We start from the raw sequence: 17820 nt of genomic DNA, 5'->3' as shown, positions 1-17820 counted from the left end.
GAAAAACGTCTCACGAAGAAAATTCAAAAACAATCGTGTATTACGAAAATTCTTTAATAAAATAAATATTATTTATATTAATTGATTATCACCCACTCCTTCGAGTGCATTCAATTTCCTTAAATGCATTCGAGTGCATAAATTGCTCGAATCAAGTTAGCTGGATGTTAATTGAGACGAAGTTTCCCGCAAATAAACACACATAGAAGTTTGTCTACTGTCTGCTTGTCTTAGTTCAGCATCTGCCCGACTTTAGTATCAGAGAAGATGTTTGTTTCCTTGCTGTTAAAGATAATTTTTCTAACTCTTTGAAAATAAACAATATTCCTTTTTTATTAAACTACAGCGTGATCTATGACGTGTCTGATTAATTTCAATCCTAACTACTTATGCGTAAAGCCACTGAATTACTCGATTAATCGAAGCAATATTTAGCTGCAGCAGACGATTTTGTCAGGGGAAAAATATTTAGAAAGTGTCGCGAAATGTCATCAGGATTCCCTGATACTTTATGACACGAGAAAAGGTTGCTTTCGAGTAAACTGATGCAACTGCACCTGACATCTATACCTGGATACCAATGTTCCTTTTCTAGCGACTCACTTTCTTTCTTTCTCCCTCCTCATTTGTCCATGCATTTATCCGTCTCGCTCGTTCAGAACGAATACGGTCGCATACGTTTCCAAGTTCTAGAACGGTAAAAATACGATTTGTCAGGACGACAGTACGGTAAACGTGCAATGAAATCTGAATTCGTTGGCCCCGACGACGGCGCATCTCTGCAGTTTTTGATGCCCGAATAAATTCTGCTGTCTGTGTGTCGCATGAGCAATTTGCGTTCGTTTCGATCAGACCATTCGTGAGGATATCCACGACGTAGATAATCTTCCTTTTGAAATCCATCATTCAAATGTAAAATAAATTAGCGTTATAACGTGGAATATTCTCGTTCTATTTGAATCTCAACAAGTACAATACAATAAAGTATGAAATTGCCCCTTCGAACTACATAATTACGCCCTTAAATAAGTTCATTAATTTACCCGGAATTTCATGCATCAAATTAGGTAATTTCACAGAATTTCGAACGTTTATAAATCAATCCACAGGATCACCGATTGATCGCATCGAGGCGGGGTAATTAGTTGGCGCATTCCGGTTCAAAGCATCGGTAGCATAATGCTCCAGCAGCGAAAATACCCTGCTGAACTTCCGGAAGCGTTCAATCTAACTTCCCTAACGAATTGCACGCCCCGTCGGGAGCGACGCGTAGTGCGTTTTGAAAAAGTTGCTGTGTAGGGAAAACGGTTCTCGATCATCATTCAACCCGTCGTTATATTTCATCGGGAGACTCGAACGATATCGAGCTAGAAATACCTCAGGATCTTAGAGGCAACGTTCCACGTCAGTTCCGATATTGCCACGGGGAAACAATATCCGCGGGTGAAATTAGAAGCAAAGAAACAGGGGAGTTTAAAGGCTGTCTGGATGAGATGAATTTTATTATTTTCTCTTCGCTTTTCCCTTTTTACATAATAACTGTTTCTCTGGTACTATAAAATAATACTTATCATTGTTTGACTATTATTCAAAATGAAATAATTATTTTTAATTTGTACCTTCACCTTTTCCTTTCAAATATTCAATAACGATTTGTAATGTAGGTAATGTAATTTGCAAGGAATTCGCGCATTAAGATTCTCGTTTTTAACCAAGGAAAAATTCCAAAGGTGTATGGTACTGTGATCACGCATAGTCTCGTACGAGGAAGCGATCGTTCTGTCCTAGCGAATCACATTTCATTACGGCAGATTCGATTATGCAGATCCGATTGCAACCGTTCCTAATTCGCCATTATTAGCGGCAGTCGATGGGCACAGTCAAAGAGTATAATTGTATTTCTTTGTCCCGCGAGCGAGTCTTGGATTAATTCGTTCGATATTCGCGGTTCAAAGCGGGTCTCACCCTTATTCTCGCACTTCGCCTCTGTGTTTTTTTTTCCCTCGCCGCTCCGTGTGGTTGCTCGACGAGCACGGTTTAATAGAATTTTACGAGTATACAAAGTTAAGTAGGGTGGAAGTGAAGTTTTATTGATCCGACAACGACCAAGCCGTTCCCCGTTCTATTCTTTTCTCGAGCTACCCAGCGATTGCGAACGATACGTTGGAATCATTTTTCTTTCAACTGCCAGCTCGATACTTGATGAAACTTTATCAACAAGCATTCCAATGCACGTGTAACGTTCCTTTACGGAATATCCTGGAAGGCAACGTCTCCTTTGAAAACGTCTCTCGCGTCGTCGTTAAACGTTCGACTGACACCGTTTGCTTTCAAACCGTTCACTCATCGGTTACCTCAATCACTGCAATTTGCTTGTTTGCTGTCTTATGAAAGCGGTTGATCGTTTAATTTACAGCTCGATTGAATATTGTGCAGATTAAACAGCAAATATTAGATTATATGCTAAGGTGAGGAGCGTTTCCTTATCGCAAGGTTTTAATTAACGCGTCGATGATCAAAAGATTTTAGCTAATAATAATGGTATTCTAAATTGCTCTTTCTGTTTATATTTTAATTGAATATTTTAGGCGCTAATCAGTGATGATCTTCGAGATAGTTGAACGTGAACTCATTTCGCGCCATGATGTAAGATTTCGAATCGATGCACGAAACGAGACTCCGCATCTCTCTCCTATCTTTATTTTATTATTCACGCGATCCTCATCTGCGATATTGCACGGACACTCCTCCCTTCGATATCAATATTAGACCATCTGGCATTCCATTAAAATTCGCATCACCGAGAGCACTCTCGGCGTAAATCTATTCCATATTTTCGTGTTATCGATGGAGAACGAATCGACGCTGCTGCAAGATTCTTGCTTTTAGGCTCGGCGCAAGTAACACCGACAGAAGAATGTAATTTCATGAAATTCAACATTTCATTCAAGTTTATACAACGAACTACACTTTCCTTACACGAATTTCATTTTAATATTTAAATCTGCTGACTCGTACAATTTAATGATGCAAATTAACTGTCATCTGTTATCTTCGAAAGAAATTCTGCATCCTAAATGATAAAAGAGTGGAGAAACTTGGCAGCTTCGAGAAAAAAAGTAGAATGCTCGTGTTTCTTCTTAATTATCTTTCCCCCTTCTTGTATGTAATCTGCTGTATCCCTTTTATAATATCTGAATGTTTTACGACCACGCTACACCAAGTGCATAAATATTTTACGAGTAAGTGTTTTTTTTTTTTCTTTTTACCGTGCCACTCGATACTTCTTTCGCTGTTTTGCATGAAAGTTCGTTATTAAGTTCCCTTTGTTGTACGAGATATCGGGAGAAGTTCATTTCGATGCACTCCTGGGATATTAATATCGATTTCGAAAACGGTTTTGAAACATTTATTGAAGAAGTTTTACTGGAGCACTGAGAATTTGTGATTATAAGGATACCACTGCAATATTAATAATCGATGATTCGTTCTTAATTTCTGGTTCAAGTACTTTACGATTACATAACGCAATTTAATTTAATTAACTGCCGAGGTAGTCCTTTTTGGAAAATCGAACAATTAATTGTCAAAAATTAAGATGCTTCATTTTAGACGAATTTTCTTGAAATCATTTTTTAACACAGAATACGATTTCACCCCCCCAAATTCCTCGATGATAAGTAAGGTGTACCATAATTCATAAACGGAAGTGTACATAGATAGTTTCTCAGCAGCTCAAATCGAAACGCGTTATTTGAAACTAGTTTCCTCGAAACGGAAACGCGATACACCGACTTCTGTACATAGTATCCAAAGTTCGAGTTCGTGACTTTAAGATACGTAGACGGGATTTGCTTAGAGGGACGGTTGTCTTTGGAGTAAGCCGAGTAAATTGCAGCACCGATGAACACGAGTATCTAATTTGTCCTCTGGCGTGCATTTATCACGCGTACTCTGGCAAATTGCCGTCAAAGATGCGTGTCAAGTTGACGGAAACTTCAAAACCAGAAAGGACGTCTCCCTCTGTCTGCTGCAATAGCAGAAACTCGGATAATTTTGCCGATTGATCTGAAATTAATGGAACGAGCCTGAGAAAGATTTTGTTTCTTCAGCATATTTTCATTAGGAGAATTCAAATCTGTGAGAAATATCATAAATTCAATTAAGTGAATAAGAATTCTTATCTCGTCAAACGCATTTTCTATCATATTTTAAACTACAACGTCCTCGATTCGCGCTCTTTCTAACTCTGTCTCGAATGAAAAATTAATTCTCCCGGATAAAGTACAATCGCTGTGGTTATTTCAGTTTTCCTGTCGGCATAAATTATCCGCGACAAACTCGGCGAAATGGCGACAATACGCTGCGAAAGAACGGCTTTCATTTGACGCTGGAGTATAAATAATATTCGTCCAGCCACCACGGAAGTAGTCGACCCGTTGCTCTTCCTTCTAGCAACGAAAAGAAAATCAAAAAAAATGGGTGGAAGAAAAGAAAGTAAACGAACCGGGCCAGAGATATTTTTCAAACAAAGACCGTGTTCGTAACCTCGTGATTCGTATCTTTTTCATTCGTCCCATTTGTAAACATGAATGTACATCCGTAATGACGTACACCGTGTGCAATATGTAAACGAGCATATGTAAATAAAGATTGTTCATTCAGGCGAGGGAGTGTGTCCATATGGAAAAACTGTACATTTAGATTCGCAAACACCTCGTTTGTTTGCCGACCGACTATGAAAGCCTGCCGTCTATAACGCGGGGACAAGAAACCGCGGTAACAGAGAGAAAACGGAAGTGCGAATAACCCGTGCCAATCGGCTAAAACAAAGCCGGGAATAAAATTATTTCAATATGATTATTCAAACGGTAAATTATTTGACTGAGAAACATTCTGAAATCGTTACGTGCTAGTTCCTTTGAATAAGCAAACAATTTCGTTATCTCATTCTCCGCGAAATTTTTATTTTACTTTATTTTTTTGTATTTGAAATAAATATAAACGCGTAGAAATACTTCTATCGCAGTTTATGACTTTCTTAATTAATATAATGATATCGCTGCGACAATTTATGCGAGAAATATAAACATTTGGCGTAAGGAAATTGAAACGTCATTGCTAGCAATTGTCCCTCGTCTGTCGGGAAATATCGAAATTAGGTGATCGTGTTCAGTGATCGTTATCGGCGTTTCTCGAGCGGAAGTATTCCACTGCTATTAACATAGCCTCTGCAATTCGCCTGGTATTGCTCGGCTTGCAATTACACCGAAGTAGAAAGGATAGTAAGGAATAAAATAAAGCGTTATGTAACTGTAATAAAAGCGTCGAACAGAATTGAATTGATGGTAACGCTGAAAAATTTGTCAAATTTTTTCCAACCGATTACCGTGCTCCAACTTCGTAATGTCAAACATTGAATTTCCCATGCGAATAAAGGATACTATTTGCCATCGTTCCTATGAAAACGCGATGGAAACAAACACAAATGGAAATTTCGATTACGGAGTTCGATGAAATTAATTGAAGTTCACATGTTTACCGCGAAAATAATTTTGCTATTCGGAGAAACGATGTTGCTTTCAACAAAATCAAAATCGCGAAAGTCAACAAAATCCATTAAAAAAATATACAACAATGAAAAGTTGCCATTCGATTTATCCGAAATACCATATTCGACAAATTACAGCTTTGTTATTCCGTTTTACCGCAAACAAGGTACGGTAAATTTCATGATGTATCAAATTCTATTGCTATCATTTGCATTTCGATTCTTGAACAAAACCCGTTTTTGTTTCAGAATATCATCAATAAACATATTAAAAAAAATTAGAATTAAAAATGTTTTCAATTGATTGAAAAATTAAACAATCGTAGCCGTTTTCATTAAAATATTCAACGCGTTAAGGAAAAAAGGAAAATGGTAACATATTTTGCCGATAACAAATATTCGTTTCGACACGAGCCGATAATTCCGATAAACTTCGAACGGTTCTCGATGGAGCGACGCCTAAATGCACGGTTTTCAGGAATACAAGGGTCCTTTAACTCATCTTCCTTCTATGAAACGATCCTCGATAAAGAGACAGAAGCACCTGGAGCCGAGTCCTTTGACGAGGAGAATCAGTCATCCGCTTAGTCTCGAGTACTTCCACTTCGAGAACGTACTTGTTTCATGTCCAAATCGACTGGAAGAACTCGAGTCATCGGTTCGCCAAATGAATTATTAAATTGAAAATTTTTGATCAGAAATCTTGGAAAAATTTGCTACAATCTCCTTTTTTACATTTACACATTTCACGATTCATATGAATTCTGTTGACCTATAAAAATTTCTCTTTCAAAAAAAAAAAATATTGAAAGAACGTATAAAATGCAATAGAAACTAATACGTGGTACTTGCGGAATTCCGATAAAACAGTAGGATTACCTGGGTATCCTTCGGTCATCGTATTCCAGCAAGGTTTGTAACCCGCATAGCGAAACCCTTTAACCGTGTCTCAGACGAGCTCTATCATGCTCCGTTTGCCTGGAGGATCCACTTAACCTAAGAGAAGACGGGGATGAAGTGAATGGAATCGAATTGTCATTGCACGGTCAAATAGACGTTTGCATCTCTGCTCGCCGAAGAACTTCGTTTCCCTTTGACGCGAAAGTAGTTCAACAACCGTACGATTCAGACTTTCAGAGACCCACCTGATCTTTCATTCAGCTCAATTATTTGAGGAACACTGGGCAAATATTTATGCACCATTAACGCGAATTCTTTTTATTTTCACGTGTACATATTCTTTGCATATAGCTGTTATCAAAGATTTTTCTAAGATACTGTTTATGATGTTGATACACGTATACTCTAGGTGGTTGTTACATGGATGAGTGAACTGCAATTTTGTAAAGTAGGTACATGATGGACGAGGTTCATGAACGCAGACTTTCATTGTAAATATGTTTGTTTGCGGGAAAATGTAACAAACGGCAGAAAATAAATAGAAGAGGTAAAATAAATTACTGAGATTGTAGTCTACATTGTTTTCACGACAATATAAAATTCTCTTTACTCCGACTGGAGGTTAATTTGTTTAATGCTATAAAAATTTTATTTTGAAACCTAATTTTGTTCTTCTCTCTGCTTTAAGAAATAAAAAATTTTATTAATTATAACATTACAATTATTGAGATAAGCTTAAAAATTAAAGAAATAATACTTTTGATTTTTGTATTTTTCATTACAATAAAAAGCACAATATTTGGTTATTAGTAATAAATTGCAGACATAAATATCTCCCTAACTACGATTATACCATAACAATTGAGCAGATAATTAGGTCAGTAATTATGATCGAAGGAGGAATACGACATGTACAAGCTAAATCCGGTTTATTGAAAATTAACCTGGTATTTCATTCTGTTGTGTCAATATTATTCTAAACAGCTAATCTGAGAAAATTCAACAATTACTGTTAGCTTTGTCATAATTGACATAGTAATCCGGATTTACATGATAAGGTATGATATGCACGCTATGCTGGTTAATGCAACAGATGCATCGATTAATACCTTCTCCTACATTACACATGCTGGTGATATTAATACGATGAAAACCATACATAAAATACTGTATTCATTCAATTCCAATCAATTGTTCAAAAATCCATCAGAAATTTGATTCATCATTCTTGATTAAATTTCATAATATTTTAAATTACATTCCATCTCGAGACTATGAAAAAAATTAGAAATGTATAATTATTCAACCTTTGGATCATGAATCACTGAGATAATAGTTTAAATTTAATTTTATACTAATTTCAAAATGAAAGGAATTTCTCCTCTTTATAAAAGTAAAATAAATAAACAAGATGTTCAAACACGAAGATATATACATATTGTATATAATATATGCTCTATAAATTTTCTAGCTGATAGCAGTAATTATGCTTTAAAGTCGGTTCTCAGAAAATGAAGTTATCTGGACTTGGCCCATTATGGTTGAGCGGACCAATTACGGATTTCATAGAACTAAAAGCATTCGTAGTTGTATTCTCTGCTGCATTTTCCGTAAATAATAAAAACGATCGTACGTTTTAATATTGTGAATTAATTGTTCACTGTTAAATTAAAAATATTGAAAATATTCTTTCACTTGAATTTCATTTTGACGTTGTACCATTCTTCTTAATAATTATTAAAATTTAATCAGTGCTTTCATTAGCAAATCCATTAACCGTATTAAGAAGACTATTATCCGTCGAAATAATATAGTTAAAATAGTTTCTTTGCAAGAGTTAAATAACTTTTAATTTTGCATCAAATTATTTGTGGTGTTCATTAAACGTTCCCAATAGCACGAAATAAAATAACGTATGTACTCGGTTATCCGCTTCTTATATTGAACGAATAAAGTCTTCTTTAAACTCTGCTGTGCAACTAAAGTCTACGGTGGTGCTAACTAAAAGCTCACAATGGATTCAGCAGCAAGATTGAATCTACATTTTTCCACGGTTTACTACTCGAGTTTCCGAAGTTCGCGAATTTCAGCCGATCTTTCCTGGAAAATTCGAAGCGTCTGCTACGAAAACTTTCATCCGATTAGCATCGAACTATGGAGATAAAGAAAATCTCCGGTAAAAATATTGGTACCATAAACAGCGAACCTTTCGGTCAAATAATGAAAAATATTTTAAAAGTATTATTACAGTTTTTGATTAAGGAGGTATCAACTGATAATTCCATCAGAAATCAGTCAATTAAATCAAACTGAATTTTCTTTATTTCTGAAGATAATTTTCAAATTAGCAAACTTGAAATGGAAATTGGAAATGCACTGAGCATTAACAGTATAACTTTGAATTGCAAAGTATAAAATAAAAAAATTATCACTACCGTGTAGATCACTTGTAATAAAAATAATTTAAAATAACAAATTAAAGAGTTATAATAACCTATACTATCTTATAACTACATTAACAGATTATTCTCCTTAATACTTCAACTAACATAAATATGTAAGAATGTTCTAATCTAATCAGCCTCGGTTGTGTTATCTTCTACGCGATCGAATCGATTAGATCGAGATTTGCCTTTTATCCTCTTTTATACAGGAGATCTGTTTCGTGTTAGTACTAAAAGAATCGATTATCATCATGGATTAATTAACCGTCCAATCGAAAATCTCCCAGTTTCTCCATGGTCAACGCGTTTCTCTGGTAATTGGATCTCGTTGTGGATATCAACCGACTAAATTCCAGTTCGGCAATTTCGATCTTCCGTTAACACATCCAGCTCTCGTTTCCGCAAATCAGTAAGGGGATGTTTTAACATGCTTGTTACATGGATAAAACAGGTCGATCGAATTTTTCAGCTAACCCTGTAGACGTTCCTCTCTTCCTTTTCCATTATTGCAACGATTTATCACTGAAGTACACTAACCGCGTCAACATGGTGACAACAGAAGGAACTTGTTTCTTTTTATCCTTCGTCTCGTCGTCATATACATTCGATATATAATCGATGGCGACACGACGAGTCACTGAAGTCATTATCCTCATTAGATCATGGGTTCGCCAGTTTTGAGTAAGCTCCTCGGAAAGAGCCTGTATGAACCAGGAACCGTTTTCGACATTTCGGAATGAGAAGAAGCCTGGAAGACACGTTCAAAATAATATCTTGATCATAATGCGATTTGGCTATAAGTTTCTTCTTGTTCAGAAGCATTTCTTTTTGTACAAGCACGGTTCGAAGCTGATGCTTTGTATGTTTGAACAATGAGTGCGACGATCTCGTTGAAGCAGGTGTTGTATGCAAACAGCTGTTCAAATTTTTATGCGATGTGTTTTGGTGTAAAAGAATGAACAACGATACGAAGAAACACATGGACTCGGAAGAAATGAACAAAAGCACAACCGAGGATATCGGATTAAACAGCTCTAAACGAGTTTATACGAACAACAATCCCGTTCCTGACGTTTGCGGTCGCTTGATTGTGTTTATAAAGACGCTGTATTCCCGCATGATGGACGGTCCTTGATGAGGTCATTAGTTGCTTTCATGAACCACGTCCACGTAACCGGTGGCTAAAGATCGGCCTTAATGACTGGCTGGCTAGGTTTGCTAGAAATAACTCGAACGTTGTTCGGATCGTAAAGCTATACACACAACTCAGAATCGTACATTCCACGCGAATGCAGCGCTCGTTTAAAAAAAAAAGCTTCGACGTTGACGTCCGAGATTGATCGAACTTTGGAAATTATTTTCACACCGACTCGTACTTCTACCGTTCTCGTGAATTATTCTCTTTATTTCTTGATCTTGGATGGTGAATCGCGTTTCGATAACGTTTGATTTGAAAAGAAATAATTAATATATTATAGACTCGTTTGTGATATTAGGGGGATATTGTGATATTGCAGGATAACAATTATGGAATAAAACACGTCAATTACGAGAAAGGAAGACTGAAAACGTCGAAAGCATGCGAACACTTGAAGGAGAAACTTATGATGGATCGAGTTCCCAGATGAAAATATATTTTCTGTGATACGCGAATAAAGGCGGGGAAATAATTGTGGTTGAACAATAGACAGATGAGATAGAGACAAAGAAAAGAAACACGCTGCTGTCAGAACGCTAATGTATCGCGAAGAATACGAATATATAGCATTGTCACTTTTCAGAACTTGGACGCAATTGTCATCACTGTAAGAGACGGTTTCTCATGAAGCCATTCGTATCTTTGGATGTCTGCTTGATGGTGATGCACGTTTCTAGAATACGACTGTCTTGTGCAAGGAACGGTGGAAATGAAATCAGAGCATCTTAATATTTCAACGGAATAACGTGTTTTAAAATACATCGTTTTATTTAGAACGATTTATGCGGAAATAATTTCCACGAAGACATTCATTATTGAGAAAATTGATTACGAAACACTTCTATTCAACCCTCGATTCTTTTTTATTTCCTTTCAATGGAAAAATATTGAATACTCAATTTCTAAAGATATTCCTATTAATAATACGAAACACTCATTAATTCTAATTAGAAAGCAAAATATAAATGGCCCAGTTTGCATTTTGAAAAAATCAAAGACCGCATCCTTATCAATGCATCTCAGTATTTAATCCAACAATAAGCGATGTTTCTATTTTTTATTATCGCAATCTTTTATCATTTAAACAGCCCGCCCCGTTAAATATATACACAAATAAATGGATAAATAAAAATGTGGAAAAATGTATATCGCGAACAGCGTGAAACGAGATACAATGAAAAGCGGGACGGTTTTTTTTTCCTAGTTTCCCCGCGATTGTCTGTGACTTGCAGCGACTGGATGCACGTTTTTCCCGCCATCCTCTCGGCGTTTCTAGCAAGCAGACAGCGTATACATCTCCGACAGCCGCGTTAAGAGAAGCCGGTACTTCCGTCCTCGTCTATTGTGATCGATAACGAGGAATAAAGTGCCTCTTGGCGAGGCGGGAAACCAGCGCGAAAAGTGCCGCGAATACCGCCGAGCCGACGAAGGAAAAAAGCTCGGCAGCGAAACTGCAGCTTTTAGGGAACGCTTGTGGCACGTCGCACAAGCTTTTTTCAAATCTTTTCTTTCCACCGGCTGAGTGGTAAAAGGACGCGATTAGGCTTGTCCCTTGAATCTTCCTCGCAGGCCGAAAAGATTCGTCAAATTAGAAATTTATAGTTTTTTTTACTTGTTCTTTAAAAAGATTTATGAACCAGATGCAGCAGAAGTAAATCAGATATTAAAATGAAACCAAATTCGCTATTATTGAAATTCAATTACACTATAATTGTATGAATTCTACCTTAACATAATCACGAAATAATCGTTCGAGATTTGATATCACGATGTATGGCGCAATTTGACAACAATTTAACGTGCAATTACGATATTATAGACCTTTCAATGATACTCGATAACATTTCACTATGATATCGATATTAATTATCGGGCATTTTGGTTGCTAGTAATTATCCCAAGAGGCTTCGAAATATTTCACAAATGATTGAAAATATATTTATAGAAGTACGTGTTCACAATATCATTAAGTAGGAAGTTTGCAAAAGCAACCAAGCGTTTTCCTGTGGTAGAATGCGCGTTGAACAGGCGCGGTTCTTTGTCACGGAATACCCGGAGAATGTTATCAAATAATTTCGTTACCGGCCCGATTGGCTATTATCTTGTTTGCAAGCTGAAAACACATCGGTGCATCGAGCATCGGTATAAACGAAACAACGCGCACTGATCAAACATTGAAGGTATTTGTTCCTCTACCTCGTCTATCCATTTCCCCGTACTCTCTGTTTAAATGCTGCGATTCTCCATCAAATAACGCCCATTATTTTCGTCAAAGTATTTTGCAATGGTGCACGCTCGCGCTTCGATTATCGTTTCAATTTTCGACCATGAAAATCCATTAAAATTTCGTCTACCGATTAGATTCATAACGAATCGATGAAATACCCTGAAAATTCTTTTACCCTCTCTTTCGCACTTTTATTTTTCTTTCTAAAAAAAGGTGACCTACTTTTTTCGTTTTCTATGGGAGAATTAATCATCCCGAGGAGTCGCGAATAATATACCGTAAAATTGGCGTGAATTCGCGAGTTTTCAGCAGGACGATTTTAATAGAGCCACCTTTTCAATTACACACCCCTGCGACGATAATTAGCCGACATTGTCGAACGTCGAGCCTTCAATTAATTTCCACGAAACAAATTTCCCAACTTAATTAAATTATGTTCCCAGCACGTAGCCGAGCCTCGACTAGTCATCCACCCCGTTTTCCCTAATAAATTACAGACTCCCGTTTACTATTCTTTCCAATGGAAACACCCTCTACCGACTATTGATTCCGGTCGATGGCTGTGATTCGTTACGGTTCGAAATTTCTTCGCGTTATGAAAGCGGCTGCTCGTATTATTCTCTGACGTGTCAGTTAAGAGAAGCAGTTTACTTCGTTGCACGGAAACCTCAGTATTTACCCGCTGCATCTGTGCACACATCACGGTTATACGAGGTGACCTATATAAATTTCTACAAAATGTTTCTGCGCGAGCTAACAAGGAAGATATTCTATTATGATACGTCAAAAGGCAACAGAATTAAGACCACTCAATCTTAGATTAAGGAATAAATGTTTTTTAAAAATGGAACTTTAAGAAGACAAAAGAGTATTACCGTTCAAAGAAGAAACTCTGCACTTTATGCAGTTGGGAAGACTGCAATTCTCGTTAAAGAATCTTTTGAATAATTCTAAATAGCGGAGAGGTACAAGTGACCCATATACCTTTAACCGCGCTGCAAGTACGCTATCACAAGCGTTATTGCCCCTAGCTATCCCGTCAAGCTAATAATATTTCATGGAGATCAGTTAATTATCCTCAAGGGAGGAGTCTGACAGAAAAAATGTACATGCTGGAGGGTTAAACGAGTTCAAACGAGGCTTCGAGCTACCCCGAAGAGTTCGTGTTCGTTTGTTATCGGCGAAAAGACACGGGAATCGTTAAATCCTCTTCTTCGTTATAACGCAACAAGGAATGGTGTAGACAGTATGTAAGTGGCTTAACGAGTCAAGTATAAACGAAATTATTTATAAGAGACTCAGGAAGTTAATGGTCGACGACACGGACCCTTTTGTAACACCGGGAAAGATTTACAATAAAATTCGTTCAGCTTTGTTTTTCACTGCACATTCCACCGGGTTTTCATTATTGTTGTACTTTCCTTTACGTAGAATGAAAAGTTTGTTCAGACACCAGAGAACGGAATAACCCATGCAACGAGTTTACAAATGGCATATGTGTACATGCACAACGATAAAAAGCGTACGAACGTAAGTGGGTGCATTTACTTACCGTCGTTAGTGGAATAGGCAATCATAATGTCCGCATGGGAAGGAATCGTGTAGGGGGTTGCACTTGTACCGTCCGTTACATCAATATTCGTTGGGTTATCTCCTTTATTTCCACGACATGCCTGCGAAAAATAACAAAAAAAGAAAAATACATGAATAAACGTCCAAATTGTCACGTGGCAACAGCCACTTTATGCATTCATTTACACCTTTCATTGCGGTACATTGAACTTGTTAAACAATTCTAAGAAATAATCTTTATGATTCGAGAAATAACTTTTCTAGATAACTTTCTATATATTCTAAGTCGAATTATTAAATTTAAATGAAACATTCAAGCACCTTGTTTTTTAGGTTATGGCATAGGTTATTGCATTCGCAGGAAACATTTCACAAGTTAACGTCATGCGCGCTACGTCTTCAACGTAGCGCATAGTGAAGAGCTTGTTAAACGAGTTGAGAAGTAACCTCGTCAACTATAAAACTCTTTCATGTTCCTTTGAAACGCCGTGCGGATAATTAACTATGTCGTCTTTTCCACTTCCGTTAGCGCTCCGCCTCGCCGCTCTTCACGAAGAACCGGAAAACCAACGCGTTAGTGGCTCTTCCAACTCGCGAGAATGAGCTTGTTCCCTCTATTATCACCTGTCCTTTATCGTCCAATTCTGAACTCTCCGTGGCTACGGATTAATTTCTTGCACCAAGTAACCTTCTTCAGGAAGCGCCGTTAATGAACGCGATTAGTTTTAATCTTCTTCCTCTAATAATATATGAATTTAGTACCCTCCATGAGGCAGACTTGGGCTAGCTTCTTAAATCACTCATTTTAAAACTTGAAGCCTTTATTTTCTTTATAATCACGAATTTTCTGAACCGAATTTCTCGTGCCTGTCAACCACGACGCCATCTTTTCTTCTTGTTCAACCGTCCACGCTCCCCCCCCCCCCGTACCGATCACTCGGCCATGATCGGCTAAGATCGAGCGATCTCGGAATCGACAATCCCCCCTGCAGCGTAGGCATTTAATAAGTATTTATGTACATACACGCTTTTCGTAGTCAAAGGGTTCAATGTTTTTAACAACGTTTTTCAACTATCCAGTGGCTGGCTTTGAAATATTAAGAAAACTTTTTTTGTATATTAAAATAATCATCGTGAACAGTATTTCTACTAGGGCAGACAAACACGTCACTTAACAGTAACATATTTTCCCCTTGGACCATAAATTTTGTACAGTTTGAAATTCGTTTCCTAGTTTCCATCTGCTCATTATGGTGAAAATTAATCCTATTCGTAGCAAACATATTTCTCCTTTTCTTCACCCTGCCTTTTGCCTCCATCGTGCTACTTGAATGAACAATATTTAGAGGTCTGCACGAACGCAAGCAAGCTCAATAACGGCTCGCTCAATTTGTTTCGCGATTTTAATTTCGCCGAGAATTTGTTGGTTCGCGTGTTTGTTACAAACGTCGAGCGTTTCATACCAGACGGTATATAAAGTTGATAGAAAAACTGTTTCGCATTATTGATCGTTAACACACGAAGAATTTTTCTACACGTCGCACGATGATCGATCGGATCGTACAGAGAAAACAACGCGTGGCAGTAAATTTGTTTGCAAGCTTCAACACTAAAGCTTCTTTTTCGCGTTTTGTCAAACGTGATCACACGTGAAGTTGAATATGACGTATGAATTAAACGAGACGAGCGATCAGGAGCAATTTGATGAGAGACAAGCGGTATCTTTTTCATTTTTTTTTCTTTTTAATAGGAAAGTGATCTATTTTTTGAAATGTTTTTTTTTTATTATATTAGGAATTTTTCATGGTTATCGTTTCGTTTTGTTCCCGGGTCAAGGTAATCTTAATTACTCTGATGCGTTACGCGAACAGTTCCATTATCCTGCAGGATATATCCACGTTTCACGGTCTGCGGAGCTAAAAAACACAACGCTTGCGCGATAATGCGCTTCGCCTCGCAAATCCTTGAGAGATCATCCTGAAGTAGATAAATGGAAAAAGAACCGTCCAGGATTACACCGCAAAGAAAATCAAGATTTACGTTATCATCGCACGAAATATTTGCATTATCCTGTTGTCTCCCGGTTGTTTCAATGTTTCGTATTTCCAACCTCGCAAATTGTACAATTTCATGACCACAAGAGTCGTATGAAATATTTTGAATATTTTCACTGATAAAATTTTATCTACTGATAAAATAATTCTTCAAAATAAAAAAAAAGTAAAGTTACTTTTTTACCAAATGACTTCGAAATGAATGAAATTTGAACTTTTATCTGCAATCGCGTTCGCAAAACATTGAATAAAATAAGTTTTTCATGACGGCGATAAAAAAGGCTAATCACCACAGATAGCGAGTCTCTTTTGAAACAACAGTTCGTGTAACTCCAGCAATTTCCTTGTAATGCTGGTATTATGAAATCCTTTGTAATCCGCGCAGAGTAAGAACATTTCCCTTCGTAATTCAATAAAATCTCAGAACAATACGATCCGTGATATTGGGAAAATTTTTATCATCGCGCAGTGTCTCGTAAATCCAAAGGCTGCATTCGTAACAGAAAATTGACCAACAGGGACCTTGAAGTTGTGCATGCACGGTTCGTGGCCACTGTACTCTCTTTCTATTAATAAAGCTTTCTCCGCCTAGGCTTTTAACTGTGCATTCCCTTGGACCGCAAGCAAAATTAACGACACAGCACTGACACAAATAAAGAACATCCCGGTAGAGAAAGCATCGTGAGAGTTGAAAAACCGAAACACTTGTGATAAGGATTTATAATAGTTGCCTGAACAAGTCATGAATAGTAATCCCTGTCTCAATTTTCTTGTTATACTTATTTATTATTTAATTTTGAAAGTTGCAGCAATTTTAGTTATTTTTTAATCGTATAAAAATTAATCTTATCCTAGATGAGGATGCTATGAAACGTTGCTTTCAAAGATATTACTTATCTTCATTAACTATAAACAGAACGATATCTATGATGATTGCACACGTATCGCGAGCGTCAATGAATAATTATCGACGAACGATTGCATTCTGTTCCCGATAGCTGAACGCTACAGGCTAAAATGTTGTGCAAAGCAAATTCATTAACGACGTATGAATTGCACATTTATTGATGAAGAACGGAAAGCTAACGTTTCAGTTATTTACTTAAACGGTTAAAATGATCTCTATATTATAACGATATGACCCGTTACTATTTTAAATACATCTATCAGTAACTCCGAAACTATTTAAAAAATTAAAAAATACCTAACAATATGGATGAATTCCTATGGAAAATAAAGCGTCGCGTCAATCATGTGCGAGTAAAATGGCATTGAACGCGTTAATGGGCTTCCTGTCTCTAAGCAGTTAATACGATAACATTGAAATCTATTGCTCACCTGAATGAAGAACAGCTTTGGCTTTCCCGCCAAGGTGGGACATCGTTCAGCGATGAAACGGGTCCACAGCGACTCGACCTTATACATAGTATCGAACGTATGTATGTAACCAGATGTACCGTGCGACAGAACAACTACCACCAGACAGTCGGCATCCGTGTGGTCTTCCGCAGCGACTTTAATGAAAGGATTAATTAATTCGCAGCTACCCCCTGATAACGGCCACTGACTGTTTGCCAAAGTAGGTGATACAGGGGACAATATTGGGAGAGCTAAGTACACCCGCGCCATTTCCACGTCCATCCACGAGAATCACGTGCTGTTTGCCGAGCTAACTATTTCTGCGTGTTTAGATTATACTGTCTCGCGGTATATCTTGATACATCAACTTCAATTACGATTAGCATTAGAGGGATGGACAGAGGAACGCGATGCTACAGGTGCTCGAGTTTCATACGTGACGTTGGATACATTAAAATACCATTCTAGGTAAACGATACATCTCTCTTACCATCGGCTTTTAGTGTTCAGATTTC

The 17820-nt window shown here is 37.3% G+C and overlaps 2 protein-coding genes across 3 annotated transcripts in view; one reads left to right on the top strand and one right to left on the bottom strand.

Moving 5' to 3' along the window:
• Nucleotides 1–17820, top strand: part of LOC117605745 (alkaline phosphatase-like) — a 162731-nt gene that overhangs the window by 82977 nt on the left and 61934 nt on the right. The gene's annotated exons all lie outside the window — the stretch shown is intronic.
• Nucleotides 1–17820, bottom strand: part of LOC117605747 (caspase-1) — a 56379-nt gene that overhangs the window by 25071 nt on the left and 13488 nt on the right. The window contains exons 3-5 of one of the 2 annotated variants that reach the window (XM_034327420.2): nucleotides 17285–17460; nucleotides 13873–13993; nucleotides 8884–9643 (exon numbers count right to left, since the gene is read on the bottom strand). In XM_034327420.2, coding sequence (XP_034183311.1) covers nucleotides 9399–9643; nucleotides 13873–13993; nucleotides 17285–17460 — 542 coding nt within the window. In that variant the 3' untranslated portion in view covers nucleotides 8884–9398. Of the gene's footprint in view, nucleotides 1–8883; nucleotides 9644–13872; nucleotides 13994–17284; nucleotides 17461–17820 lie in introns of those variants that run through there. The other variant, XM_076692228.1, reaches the window with a different exon arrangement.

Source organism: Osmia lignaria, chromosome 14, assembly GCF_051020975.1.
Source record: "Osmia lignaria lignaria isolate PbOS001 chromosome 14, iyOsmLign1, whole genome shotgun sequence".
NCBI classification, from domain to species: Eukaryota; Metazoa; Arthropoda; class Insecta; order Hymenoptera; family Megachilidae; genus Osmia; species Osmia lignaria.
The sequence above is the reverse complement of the archived record's forward strand: the minus strand, read 5'-3'. Positions and strand labels throughout refer to the sequence as shown.